This window comes from Panulirus ornatus, chromosome 69 (assembly GCF_036320965.1).
Source record: "Panulirus ornatus isolate Po-2019 chromosome 69, ASM3632096v1, whole genome shotgun sequence".
NCBI lineage: Eukaryota > Metazoa > Arthropoda > Malacostraca > Decapoda > Palinuridae > Panulirus > Panulirus ornatus.
In genome coordinates, this window is record NC_092292.1 from 11,733,847 (window position 1) to 11,748,574 (window position 14,728).

Consider the following 14,728-nt stretch of genomic DNA (forward strand, 5'->3'; position numbering starts at 1 on the left):
GCAAGTAAAAGTAAAGTAATGGTGTTTGAAAGGAACCAAGAGCGAAAGTATAGATTTTGTAAAACCATAAAGAGTGAAAGAAGAAAGACTACTAAGTTGTGCTGTGGATATTAGGGGAAAAGACTGGAAGTGAGGAAATTTAAGCATCTGGGAGCTCTCTTGGGTAAGTGTGGTGATATGGAAGGAGAGATAAGGGAGAAAGCAGTACAGGGTAGAGAGTCATTGGGTCCTTTAATAGGATAATGAAGGGTATTGGTACAAGTATGGAAGTGAAGAGAGGATTAAGGAACAGCATAGTCCTCCCAACCCTGACCTATGCAACCAAAACATGGATATGGAATAAGGCACAGAGGTCAAGAATCCAGGCTGTGGAAATGAGCTATTTGAGAAGAGCATGTGGTGTGACGGAATGAAGAAAGAAGTGAAACGGTGTATAAGAGATGTGGTATGGCTGGGAATGCAAAGGCAATAAATTGTGGAGTGGCAGAATGGGTGAAACATAATACTTTGAGGGAGTTTACAAGTGTGTGATAGTACAATCAAAGGGGTTGGTGTCAGTGGAAGACCACCTGTGACATGGGCAAATAAAGTGGAGGAATACTGGAGGGAGAGAAATGTGAAAGAATGCATGGAATGGTGTATGCATGAGAGGTATATAAGGACAGAGATAAGTGGAGACTCTTTTGCCATGGCCACCTACTGATAGGAGTTCCCAGAGAGAACAGCATCAGAGATATAGATAGATAGAATATAGTATAAGAACAGGATAAGAATTAAATTCCTTGTTTACTCATGTTAAAACTTAAGACCACTGAATTGACTGGAGTAATGCCAATTCAGTCATTGACTACAACTCCTTTACCATGAGAAATATCACTGAATCCTCTATTATTAAATTCACAAAGAATTGTAACATTGATATTAGTGAAGATCTATACAAATTGGATAGCTTTATTGTGAGCAAAATTTGTAAACATTTCCCTTTCTCGTCTACATAATGAAAATTTTATGATAGGCATGTTGCCAGACCAGAACCCATCAACCCAAACACCACCATTTGGTAACATTTGTATACCAATGGTATCTTAGCTACATCTCGTCGTTGTATATCAACTGACTATTCTGTGTCCTCTATCTCATTCTTGTATCTCCCCTGACGATATAGTCATTACACAAAAGTGCACTTGAGAACTTATCATGTTTCATTTCTCGTGGTGTTTTGCATATACGAGATCATGCACACCAATTAGTGGATGGGTGATTTAAATGCGAAGGTGAGTAATGTGGCAGTTGAGGGTATAATTGGTGTACATGGAGTGTTCAGTGTTGTAAATGGAAATGGTGAAGAGCTTGTGGATTATGTGTGCTGAAAAAAGACTGGTGATTGGGAATATCTGGTTTAAAATGAGATATACATAAGTATTTGTATGAGACTAAGAGTAGAGGAGTTGATCAAAGGGCATTATTGGATTAAAAGTTAATTGATAAGTGTGTAAAAGAGACTTTTGGATGCTAATGTGCTGAGATGGGCAGCTGGAGGGATGACTGATCATTATCTTGTGGAGGCAAAGGGGAAGATTTGTAGAAGTTTTCAAAAAAGAGAAGTGGTGAGAGTGAGCTTGGAAAGGAGACTTGTGTGAGGAAGTACCAGGAGAGATTGAGAGTAGAATGGCAAAAGGTGAGAGCAAATGATGTGAGAGGAGTGGGAGGAATGGGATGCATTTAGAGAAGCAGTGGTGCCTTGCACAAAAGATGCATGAGAAAGGTAGGAAGTGGGCAGATTAGAAAGGGTAGTGAGAGATGGGATGGAGAAGTAAGGTTGTTAGTGAAAGAAAAAAGAAAGGTGTTTGGACAGTACTTGCAGGAAAGTAGTGCAAATGAATAGGAGAGGTATAAAATAAAGCGACAGGAGGTCAAGAGAAAGATGCAAGGGTTGAAAAACAAGTGAGAGAGTATCATTAAACTTTTGGGAGAATAAAAAAGTTTTTGAGGAAGGTAAATAACATGCGTAAGACAAGAACAAATGAGAGCATTGGCAGAGGGGGCAAGTGGGTAGGTAATAACAGGTAGTGATGAAGTGAGGAGATGGAGTGAGTATTTTGTTGGTGTGTTGAATGTGTTTGATGATAGAGTGGCAGATATAGGGTGTTTTGGTCAAGGTGGTGTGCAAAGTGAGAGGGTTAGAGAAAATGATTTGGTAAGCAGAGAAGAGGTAGTAAAAGCTTTGCAGAAGATGAATAAACTTAAAAGTCATTTATGTATAAACCACATTCATATTGGGTTTATCATGATTAGGAGCCCATTTATACAATTCATATTTGATTCCAAGACTCCTCCATTTTAGGCATTCCATTAATGCTTGTTCCACATCAAAACTGTAATTGCAAGCATCACACACTGGAACAGGTCTCCCTACCATTAAGGATATGCTGGTCAATGTAGTACTAATTGTTCACAGATTAAAAAGAATTCTCTCAAAATAGCAAATTCTATTGAAGGAAGAATACCAGTTAAAATTTTTTCTTTCTCTTTAGTTTGTTATTTTCGGAGCTTTCAAGTCCCATTTGGCTTGCCATTTACATCTAAAATTATTTCTCACTTTGCTTAAGAAATCATTAGGAGGTATAACTTTCATATATAGGTTCCTTGATATAGCTGCTTTAGCCCCTGTATCTGCTACTTGCTCCCAATTATACCAACATGTCCATGACATCAGCAAAATTCTACACTCTCACGTTTTGAGTGTATGTATTTTTACAATTCAGTCTAAAGCTTTTTAAACTATGGAATGCATTGGAGCAGTGTGACATGGCTTGTTGTGAACTCTGGGAAGTGAAGTAGACTGTAAATTTCTTATTAGGAGATTGCTTTATTAAGTGTAGCCTACCTTACAGTTCTGTTGTATATATGGAAGATAGCTTTTGTAGTTTTGTTACATCAGACAATTCTTCAACAACTGGCAAAATCTACACTTTCACCAAACTTGAGACATCAGTAAATATCTTTTTGTCCTGTTTGCATAGATAGTCATGCTGAAAGAATTTAGATTTTGTTATTACCAAGGCAGATTTGCTTTTGGTTGCTTTCATCTATTCCTAAAAAAAATTTGACCTTGGGAACCTTCCAAGGAGGAAGTCAAGCAAAATCTACATCATAAACTGAAGTCCAAACCACTCTCATTAATAACATTTTTAATTGTTACGTCAAAAAGTTAAGAATTTTGGATGCTAATGAAATACTTCAGTCCTCTCAAGAGGTAAAACACTTACATGTAGGGATGTTGGATTAGGTGGTGTATGTTTAAGCACAGAGACAATGTAAGTCAAGTTCTCTGTCATAAATTCTTTGAGAGCTTGCCAGAATCTGCACACAGACTTAAGAGGATCTAAATGCTCCTGTACACATTCTGACACTGCCCTAATAGTATGGATAATGTCAACCACATTCAGGATGTTACCAGTGGCAGATAAATATATCTGGCATCATAATCCAATTTCAATCTACTAACTGAATCACATAACCTCACCATGGTATTCCTACTGCTCCCCAGTAAACACGCTTTCAAAATGTTTAGCAGTTTTGTCACCGAGACCACATACACTCTTACTATGCATGTAGCCAAGGGTAAGGAATGAGAGCCTGACTATGTGTAACTGAGGGACATAAGCAGAATAAGCAAAGACGGGGAAACCAAGGAGATGCAAGGATGGTGGCTTGAGGAGGCTTTGGGGTATCCGCTCCTGAATATTCTCAAGAATGACAGGCACCCATGAGATAGAATGCACTGAATTGATGTGAATATCATATGGTTGGTGGGAGCATGCCGTCAGTGAGCTGAATCAGGTTATATGAAGCACGCAGTCAAGGTAAACTGCACAGTATTAATAAGGCCTTTATTTGTTTGTTCCTGAGATACCCTTTTAAATAGGAAAGGCATTTCAAAATATAGAAAAAGCACTTTTACTTTTCCTCAATCATTTTTCTGACATCCTTTCCATTTGCTTTTTTTTCTTTTTTGGTATAATGAAGAATGTGGTTTCATTATAATATAATTCAATATGAGGCACATTTTTTTGTCTAAAACTGGTATAATTGCAGAAAATACAACAAACATAAGAACTTCATATTTCATATGTACTTAAAACGACTGCCATTAATGAATAAAACATTATTCATTGCAGTCATACATTTCATATGAAAAGAGTAAATAAGATATGATGCGGTAATGGGTAATATCAAAATCTCAAGGATGCGGGGAAAATGTTGTGCTTAGGTTTAAATACCATTCCGTATATAATGTAGGGTTACTGTTATATGTCTTAAAATCAGGCTCTACAAGAAAAAATTAAATAAAAATTATGAACGTACGAATGACATGTTTTCATGAATAAACCCTACTCACAAGGCTAGGCTCACTACATGTGCCATTTGAACTTACGAGTAAAATATTTTATCATTCTCCCTTGATATCGATGCTATTTCCATGAAAGAGACTATTGGGCAGAGGAAAATAGTGTAAAAAGAATTTGGAAATATTCATTTAACTCCTCTTACAATAAAACCCTGATGTTCCAGCTGAGCAAATTCATCACATCATCATAGATGTTCCATAAATTTTCTGTAAGCTTCCTGTCACAGGGTAGTACATAATTCGGTAAAAACTTAAAAAGTAAATTGTTATTTTCAAAGTATACAAACTACACATATCATATACACCATCATCTGTTTTGAGTGAAAAATACACTCTTCATGGCCCCAAAATCTTTCTCATGCTTTACTAATATGGACGCATACGTCGTTGTGGTGGTCCCCGGCCTGGGTTGGTAATGGCAATGTCCAAGAAATCACCAATTACAAATCTGTAAAAAAGAGATTTTGTAATTATTGATATCCTTTATTTCTCAAATATGCATGCTAATTAATTAATAGTAAAACAGATGTTATAAGGCCTCTAAAATACTGACTTCAATGTGTATCAATCTCATGTTTTATATTCAATTTAGGTGCCTAAAAAGTATATTTCTGTTTAGAATATATGGCTGCCACAGTGCATCACAACATTCTACAATTGTTTTCCACATGCCATTCCCTGAATCTGAAAAGAGTTTTTTTTTTTTAATACTTTGTCGCTGTCTCCCGCGTTTGCGAGGTAGCGCAAGGAAACAGACGAAAGAAATGGCCCAACCCCCCCCATACACATGTACATACACACGTCCACACACACAAATATACATACCTACACAGCTTTCCATGGTTTACCCCGGACGCTTCACATGCCTTGATTCAATCCACTGACAGCACGTCAACCCCTGTATACCACATCGCTCCAATTCACTCTATTCCTTGCCCTCCTTTCACCCTCCTGCATGTTCAGGCCCCGATCACACAAAATCTTTTTCACTCCATCTTTCCACCTCCAATTTGGTCTCCCTCTTCTCCTCGTTCCCTCCACCTCCGACACATATATCCTCTTGGTCAATCTTTCCTCACTCATTCTCTCCATGTGCCCAAACCATTTTAAAACACCCTCTTCTGCTCTCTCAACCACGCTCTTTTTATTTCCACACATCTCTCTTACCCTTACGTTACTTACTCGATCAAACCACCTCACACCACACATTGTCCTCAAACATCTCATTTCCAGCACATCCATCCTCCTGCGCACAACTCTATCCATAGCCCACGCCTCGCAACCATACAACATTGTTGGAACTACTATTCCTTCAAACATACCCATTTTTGCTTTCCGGGATAATGTTCTCGACTTCCACACATTTTTCAAGGCTCCCAAAATTTTCGCCCCCTCCCCCACCCTATGATCCACTTCCGCTTCCATGGTTCCATCCGCTGACAGATCCACTCCCAGATATCTAAGACACTTCACTTCCTCCAGTTTTTCACCATTCAAACTCACCTCCCAATTGACTTGACCCTCAACCCTACTGTACCTAATAACCTTGCTCTTATTCACATTTACTCTTAACTTTCTTCTTCCACACACTTTACCAAACTCCGTCACCAGCTTCTGCAGTTTCTCACATGAATCCGCCACCAGCGCTGTATCATCAGCGAACAACAACTGACTCACTTCCCAAGCTCTCTCATCCCCAACAGACTTCATACTTGCCCCTCTTTCCAAGACTCTTGCATTTACCTCCCTAACAACCCCATCCATAAACAAATTAAACAACCATGGAGACATCACACACCCCTGCCGCAAACCTACATTCACTGAGTATAGATGAAAGAAATTTACATGTGCACCCCGTATCTGTCCAGGCAGGTGGCCTTGAAACTGCATAGTCATCAGAAGGCAAAATTTTCTTTGGGCATTTGTGACAGCTATGATAAACTTAAATCATAGCTATGTATCATGCCCAGTAACCCATAATTCATGAAAAGCATAATATAAATTAATGCTTTTTCTAATTTACATCATCTCTAGAATGATTTCCCATCTTTTCACCATCTCTATATTTCTGAAGGGATGATTCTTAAAGGAATCAGCCTTGACATTCCCACTCCCCATAACATAGAATCCATCCCAAATAATTCACATCATAATCTAGCCACACATAACAGATAGCTTCCAGCTCCTCAAATCTCCATCCCAAAGTATAGTGATTACCACATACACACGAAGCCCTTAATACTTGTTTTTGTAAAAAATACTCACCACCATAAGACAGAACAATGACAAATAGCAGTTGTCAAACATCCATTACCTAATACATTGTGCTACCAACTGTATAACATGTAAAATTCCAAAGGAAACTCCATACTGCCATTCTAACCCCAACTTTTTTCAACCTCTTCCAACATGACCATCCACCATCTCCACAACTTGTAACATCCTCATCCTCTCCTAGGCATATAACTTTACCAATACATCACAACCACATGCCACTAATAACCTAAAGCACTGCCTCACAATTCTTGAAACACTGGCTCCTCTGAAACCACATGACAGTATCCCCTACTGATACCTGACAAACAAAAATCAAACACATACCTACATTTCATTATCCTCAACCAATTCCTCTTCCTGAACAAAAAGTAGTGGGCCTCACACATAATTTATTTACTTCTCACATTAACACAAAGGAATTATGAAAAATAAACACTCTCAGGACCCTTTCATGTAAAAAAAAATGTTGCTAAAAAAAGATATCCTTTCCGTCCCCTGAAACCAGTTCATATGGTCAGCTATATACTTAACCTCTCCAGCCTGGTCCACACCATATCCAAAACCAACTCACAAAAACTCCAGAAAAGTCTCAAAACAATAACAGGATGCATTCAAACATGACTTACACACAGAGACGTGAATCCTATCACTGCAAAGTTACTTAATGTAGGAGTATGGGAGTAAATCACCTCTACTGACACATGCTAGAAACTGAAAGAGTTTGAGAAAGAGCCATTGAGGTGAGAACTGCAGGATCAGATCCATCTACTGTACAATGGAAATATGGAAACAGATTTCAAATTACATTGCACATAAGCAGCCAAATCTCTTAAAAAAAAAAGGCATACCACTACACAGAAACATTAACAAAATATAATCTACTAGCTACATAAAAGCCTTACCCCAACTGAGCCAGAGTCTTATTGTCATCAAAGCCTTTTTGTCCAATGACTATTGAACCCAGTTCTTTCATACGAGGAATAGGCTTGGTCAATTCTGGATAAACTAGTCGAAACTCAAACACTGTCCCACGCCTTCGTGTATCTGGGTTTACTTCCAGGACCAAATCACCAATCTCCTTTAACGTTGCATCCATCCTAATAAAAAGTGAATAAAAGTGATGGAATAATAAAAACCCTTAACAAAAGCAAGTAATTTAATAACATAGTGAAAAAAGCCCCTTTACAATGATCATACACAAAAGTTTGGAAAAATTTCTAACAGGCTGTGTTATGTCATATATCTGCAGGGTCTGGATAAATAATACAGGGGGCAGTTAGCTTGTCTCTTTATTCCACCATGTCTCATGTCACATTGCCACATCATAGCTTATATCACATCTCTTAAGGAAAAAACTAAAAAAATTGTTTATCAATTCCTGGTACTGCATAATTCTAACAAAACATAGCCAGTATATAGCAGACACAACATTCTCCTTGGATACCACTAAAAAACAATGAACGCATTTTGTGAACTGCACTAAAGTCCATAACAAGGTACAGTGTGCTATGCATATGAGCTAAACAAAGTAAACAATGGCAACAGAATGCATAATTTCACATTTCATAAATAGCAGTAATAAAAAACAAAGATCACTGTAGAATATATAGTTGAAAAACACTAATACTGTTTTTCAAATAGCTTTCTCAGCACTTCTCATTATATGTTTGGAGCCTTGTGACTCCTTCCTGACTTTTGTAATGTCACGTTAAATGGTACTGCACCTGGGCCATCTTCATGCATTGACCTCTAAGCAATCTTCGTTCATCTGAGGGAGAAGGAATGGTTGACTGTAATATTTTGTCCCATTGTGATTTAGAGGTTGTCCCCCAGCAGGGCAATTTGGAATATCCATATGATTTTCATGATTTGATTGAAGCTCATTGTTCGGTATCTGCTCACCCTATTTCTGCGTCATTCTTCTATTTTTTCTGGTAGCACTATTGGGAGGGAGTCTGGATGTAAACAGAACTGGGTGCTTCCCCAAACTTTATAACTGCCTTCTGTCTTTATGTCTGGCACCCAAACTTTATCTCCTGGCTCAATATGCTCAGGTTTTACAACACTGTCTCATATCATGATTGGAAATCATCTTCTATTTATATTCCTTCTCCTTCTTGGCCACCTTCTTAGGATTTACAAAGCATGGGATCAGTCATCTAGTTGGCAAGGAATTCTGGTCTTCAGCTTGCATCCCATACTTAGTTGAGAGGGAGAAAATCCATTATGTAATGGGATATTTCTGTTGTTCAAAAGTGCAAGATTCTCATCATCACATTTATCTAGAATTGATTTCATTGTCTGTACTGCTCTTTTAACTTCATTGTTGGACTGTGAGTACCTTGGGGATGTTGTGACATTGAAAATTCCAGGATTCCGTAAGTTTCTGAAACTCAACAAAATTAACTTTGGGCCATTATGAAAATAAAATGTCACCAAAGTCCATGTCTACTAAAAATTCATTTTAATTTGATTATGGTCTCAGCTATGTTGGCTCCCCTAGAAGCCTTACAAATTTCCACAACCCGAGAATAATAGTCTACTGTCAACAAACAGTTTGAACTTTTATACTGAAAAAAAAAAAAAAATCTACCCAACTACTAACTTGTTGAAAAATCCATACTTTTCATTGGTTCAACTCTAGCCTTGCAGTACTTAGAACACTGTCCACAATCTATAACCATTTTTTCTGTCCCATGACAGACCTGGCCACTAGACAGATCCTGCAGCATTATTTCTGGTTTTGGAGATCCCTTGATGACCATCATTGAGGTAGTAAAAGGTACTGAATCTCATTGCTTCCAGAATAACCAGTGTATTTCCTTTTGGAAGCAGATTCTTATGCACCATCAAGCTGCCCTTCTCAGACCAGTATTTACTGATAGGACCAAATAATTTATGCTTCTGTTCTGGCCATCCATGTGATACATAACATATGACTATCTTTAATGTATCATCTTTCTGTAGCTACAGACTTATCTTATCCAGTTGAAAGTCTAATGCAGGCAAATTAACAAAAATTGTGTTAACATACAATTCAGTATCTGCTTGAAGGTCACCACAGTCATCTCTGGCATTTAAAGGGTTTCTGGATAGAGCATCAGCAGTATATAAAAGTTTTCCAGGCACATGCTTAATTGTGCAATTATATCTCATAAGTCTCAATCTCAACCTCTGCACATGTAAAAGCAATTCATCAATCACCTTTGTGGAGAGCAACTGAATCAGTGGTTTGTGGTCTGTCTTGATTTTAATACTCTCTATCCCCATCAGGTCTCTCAAATGTTCCATGGCCCATGTAATAGCTAATGTTTCCTTCTCTATTTGAGCATATCTTTGCTCTGTGTTGGTCATTGACCTGCTGGGCGATCCTTCCTAGGTGCCTGCTTCTGAAGAACAGCTCCAAGCCCATAACTACTTGCATCTACAGAAACAGTTGTTTCTCTAAGGGCATCATACATTGCCAAAACTTCGTCAGATGACAAGTCTTCTTTGATCTTTCTAAAAGACTCATTTTGTGGTGGACCCCAGCACCACTCTACATCTTTTCTCAATGTCTCTTATAGGCTTTGCATAATCAGCCATATTAGCACAAAATATCATTAATTGGTTTGGCAATTCTTGGGCACCTCACCTTGAACAATGCATGCACTGAATATCCTAACTAACCAATCAACAATGCTGCCGCCCCCTTTCTTGAGGAACTCAATTGCTATCCAATCTACTTTCTCTGCTTAGCCACACATCATCTTATGCGATGTATTCACTACTTCTCTTTTCAATGATCCACCTCCATGACTCTCACTTCACATACCTCTGTTTCCCAAATACACCACATCCACCACCCTATATATACCTCAATAAGTAAGATGGATATTTAAACAGATGTGGAAAAACTGATGTTATGTGACTGTCGAACCTGTCCTCAATTAAACTGTCAGATGACAATGGGAGCTGTTCAGGAGTAAGAGTTATTTCAAGTAATAAAAGTGACTCACTGTCAAGAAATAACAAAAATGAAAAAACTCATACTTCATGCCAATGGCTCCCACCCAAAAGCACATCAAGAATTGTACAATGTAGAAGCAATGCAATTCAAATACTAGATTAAATTAAAACATACAATAAAAGCAATTTACAAGTCATATACTTACCAGGTGTATATCTGTAATTCATTTGGGGGAGTATTGCCTCGTCTGTACTCTGCTAAATTATTATGCCGTCCATTTGAACAGAATACTCGCAGCAATAATGGGCAGGTCTGAAAACAATTTCAATAAGTACCACCAAAACATGTAAAGTTAATATAATTTTGAAGCACAGCATCCTACTACTCTCAAAAAATCAATGGACTGTAGTAACTAAACAGTTCAGTTGTAAGGTTGTTGGATGGATGTCTTTTCTAATACATGCATCCTTTCTTCTCTTACTAAGCTACTTTTTTGGGCTTAACAACTAAACATAATTTGCCACCCACTGCCATCTCATAATGACTGATTAGGGCATTTAAAAGCTTAATATTACTCGACTTAGTGGTGATGTTAAACAGCAAAATAACAAATGCCAGCATGTTAAGAATAAAGCTTTAATGGAACCATTATTGTTAAAATGCGTACTGTGATGAAAGATACAGCAAATTACGAAACAGCAATTCCCTGTTTGTAACCCTAAGACCCCTCTTATAGGGCTCTTGCAGTTCTAAAGCCATACATCATGCAGAAATAGGGTAAAGTTAGCTCCTCTAGGGCAAGAAAGTCCATGAAAATTATGTACTCTTTACAGTCTGCTGATGATTCAGTTCTATTGAAGGTAATTTATCATCTGTACTGTTACCACTAGGATGTGAAGTCTGCTAAAAGTTAAGGGGAAAGCACAAAAAAAAAAAAGTAATTATTTTGCTGATGGATACCCTGGCACTTTTTTCAAATTTCTTGCTAAATACTATGTAGACAATGTCTGTCAGCTGCCAGCCTCCCAATCAATTTTCACCTTTTCCTGTCCTTGTATGTTCTGTTTTCTTCATCTTTTTCTAGTGTCTTTCCCTTCTTTTCAGCAGGTTCATGACACCTTCAACCTATCTTATTCAAGGACACCTTGTTGGACTTACTCTTTCAGGGATCCAATTCAAACAGTTTCTGTCATATCTTATGTCTTACATTCTTTGTACAAGGCCACACCATCTTAGCTTGTTCTTTTCAATTATTCCCATCACAGATGTAACATAAAAGTATTTTTTTATATCTATTTTGCTTTATCGCTGTCTCCCATGTTAGCGAGGTAGCGCAAGGAAACGGATGAAAGAATGGCCCAACCCGCCCACATACACATGTATATACATACATGTCCACACATGCAAATATACATACCTATACATCTCAACATATACATATATATACACACACACAGACATATACATATATACACATGTACATAATTCATACTGTCTGCCTTTATTCATTCCCATCGCCACCTCGCCACACATGAAATAACAACCCCCTCCCCCCTCATGTGTGCGAGGTAGCACTAGGTAAAGACGACAAAGGCCCCATTCGTTCACACTCAGTGTCTAGCTGTCATGTAATAATGCACCAAAACCACAGCTCCCTTTCCACATCCAGGCCCCACAGAACTTTCCATGGTTTACCCCAGATGCTTCACATGCCCTGGTTCAACATAAAAGTCATCTCATATTATTTTCCATTTTATCCATTCTTGTAACTTCTCTCATTAGTCTCAGTGCTCTCTATTCAGAAGCCTGGATATGTGAACTTGTTTTGGGTGTAATTATGCTTGTGAACTTATTAAAATGGGTCTTAGAATGGTGGTATATATTAGTTTTGCACTTCAAAAAATGGTACATATTCATCTTTCAAAAAAGGGCACAGCATAATGAAGTTTACATTGTATTTCGTAATTCTGTTAATAATTTCCTTTTGCTGGAGATTTTCATTCTTCCAAGTACCTACTATTTTTCACTTATTGGCGCTAGTGATCTATACAAAAGTTACACTCCTCTCTGCTTTGTAATACTCACCAATTTCGTTTTACCGATTTTCATATTGTTTCTGTCCAAACAATCTAACCACAGGATCCTCCATCTCTTTTTCAGTTATACTACAGTAGTTATGACCTGCAAACATTATCTTTCTATTTTCATTTATTCATATTACTCTCTGACATTTATCTTGATAAATGAAAAATAAAAGAGCGAATAGTACTTCTCCTAGTCTGACTGTGGTTTTCAATTCGAACCACTCTATTTCCCTATTCTAGAGTATACAATCACACTATTTTCATACTTGTTCACAGCAGTGCCAGGGACAGATGAACGAATGGCCTCAATTGCTCACATCCACTCTAGCACGCAGAGCAGTATGACTAAATACCCACAACTAATAAAGATTCAAAGCTAAACTGAATTTTACTAATGTTGATTTATCATTTATCTCCATAATATTAATAACTATGCATACTGAATTATTTTGTTCTGCTAAACTAGAGTTTAGAAAATACAATATCAGTTGCAGAATATGATTCAGAGCAGTATCATTTACTGAACATAACATTAGAGAATGGACTTGAGCTAATATGGCCTTCTACATCTATTCCTGGGGCTACTTAGTAAACGAAAAAACAGCAATTAAGTATGGAAAATATCAGCATTAAATAAAGTAGCATGGTCATGTTTACATACACACACACACACACACACACATATATATATATATATATATATATATATATATATATATATATATATATATATATATAAGGAAAATCTGGGCTGAATTAATGTACAATCTGGTAATACACATGGAAGCCATACGAGAACCTTTAAGAACCTCACCTACAAGCCATGATAAATATATGAGAGCATGAGTCACCTGCTAATGGGAATCATAGTCGACAAATTAAGCAGTTAGTTGATAAAAAAAAAAAGTTGATCTAACTTGATCAATTACCAATAATCAAATAGGCAAAACATCGGCTTTTCCATCGGAGTCAACTAGTCGGCAGAATAACCAGTCGAACAACGATTACATTAACATCACTTTCGTCCACGTCTTATATGTTAAATTCCTTGCCTCGGTAAAGTTAACACTGAACGAAAGAATAAAGCATGTATCTTATCCTCTACCTTTTCTCGGTCAACGTTTTTCTCCTTGGTGTCTTTTCTCTCTTCCACCTTACTCTCAAGTGTTGACGCCATGGTTAACGGACGCAGCGTTGCAGCGACTACGCTGTTTTGGCTTTGAGGACTCAGAGTAGCCAACTCAGAATTTCAAATGGCGCTACATTCACTCCCGAAAAGCGCTAAACTTACGAAAAACTTCGAATTACTTCTGCTCTTTGACGTGCTAAATTATCAAAAACAGGTGCAACTGACTGCCTTATATTAAAATGCTCACCATTATTCCAGATCTGCTAGTTTCCAATCCGCAATTTCTTCACGTCTTCTGTGTCCTGGGTTGGTTGTGGTAATTTATGTGAGGGTCATGGCTGCGGTTGCGACGACTCGTAAGCTTTCAATGGCCCAATGTTTTTCAGTATTTCCTTAGACAGTTACCATTTCTTCTTAGTCCATATTTGATAGTATTGCATTTAAGCTTTTGATACTCAGTCTACTTCGAAGTGCCGCATCAACCCGGTCTCCAATGTCCATCCATCCAATGAACTCATAGGCTAGTGGGTGGGCCTGGATGAGCCAACGTCCCCTCTCCCTTGGAAGGTGAATGTAGGACCTATTCTCAACTTCCTCTCGACCGATTTATCAAGAACCTCGAAAATCTGTGGTCGTTGCCAATCGTGACAACACCGCACCTGGAAGTGCACGAGGAGGGTCACCTGCGGTTTCTGTGCAGGCCATCACGACATGGAATGCAAATCGAAAATTCAGAACAAAATCCCCCTGTGTTCCACGGTGTCAACTGTGCGCAGCGTTCTGGCACTCGCCCAGGGAAAACTTACCTTGACCCAACATGAGCGCACTTTGCAAGCCCTGGTGACCCGCCTCCTTCCTTCTCCCGAGATGGAGGATCC

General features: G+C 38.1%; 1 protein-coding gene and 1 non-coding gene across 2 annotated transcripts; both read right to left on the minus strand.

Moving 5' to 3' along the window:
* Positions 1-2,849: 2,849 nt before the first annotated feature.
* On the minus strand, positions 2,850-13,978 carry Bin1 (histone deacetylase complex subunit SAP18). Its single transcript, XM_071660301.1, has 4 exons — positions 13,827-13,978; positions 10,843-10,949; positions 7,591-7,785; positions 2,850-4,859 (listed from the first exon to the last, which is right to left on the minus strand). Exons 1-4 carry the CDS (start codon positions 13,896-13,898, stop codon positions 4,778-4,780), a joined length of 456 nt encoding a protein of 151 aa, XP_071516402.1. The 5' UTR covers positions 13,899-13,978; the 3' UTR covers positions 2,850-4,777.
* On the minus strand, positions 6,255-6,381 carry LOC139747722 (small Cajal body-specific RNA 8). Its single transcript, XR_011712447.1, has one exon. It is a non-coding gene; the product is annotated as a small Cajal body-specific RNA 8 (non-coding RNA).
* Positions 13,979-14,728: the final 750 nt, after the last annotated feature.

Coding starts and splice junctions, on each gene's coding strand:
- Bin1 (XM_071660301.1), bottom strand. CDS start 13,898: ATGGCGTCAACACTTGAGAGTAAGGTGGAAGAGAGAAAAGACACCAAG. Junction 10,950..13,826: donor AAAACGTTGACCGAGAAAAG/GTAGAGGATAAG, acceptor AATTGTTTTCAG/ACCTGCCCATTATTGCTGCG. Junction 7,786..10,842: donor GAATTACAGATATACACCTG/GTAAGTATATGA, acceptor ACTTTTTATTAG/GATGGATGCAACGTTAAAGG.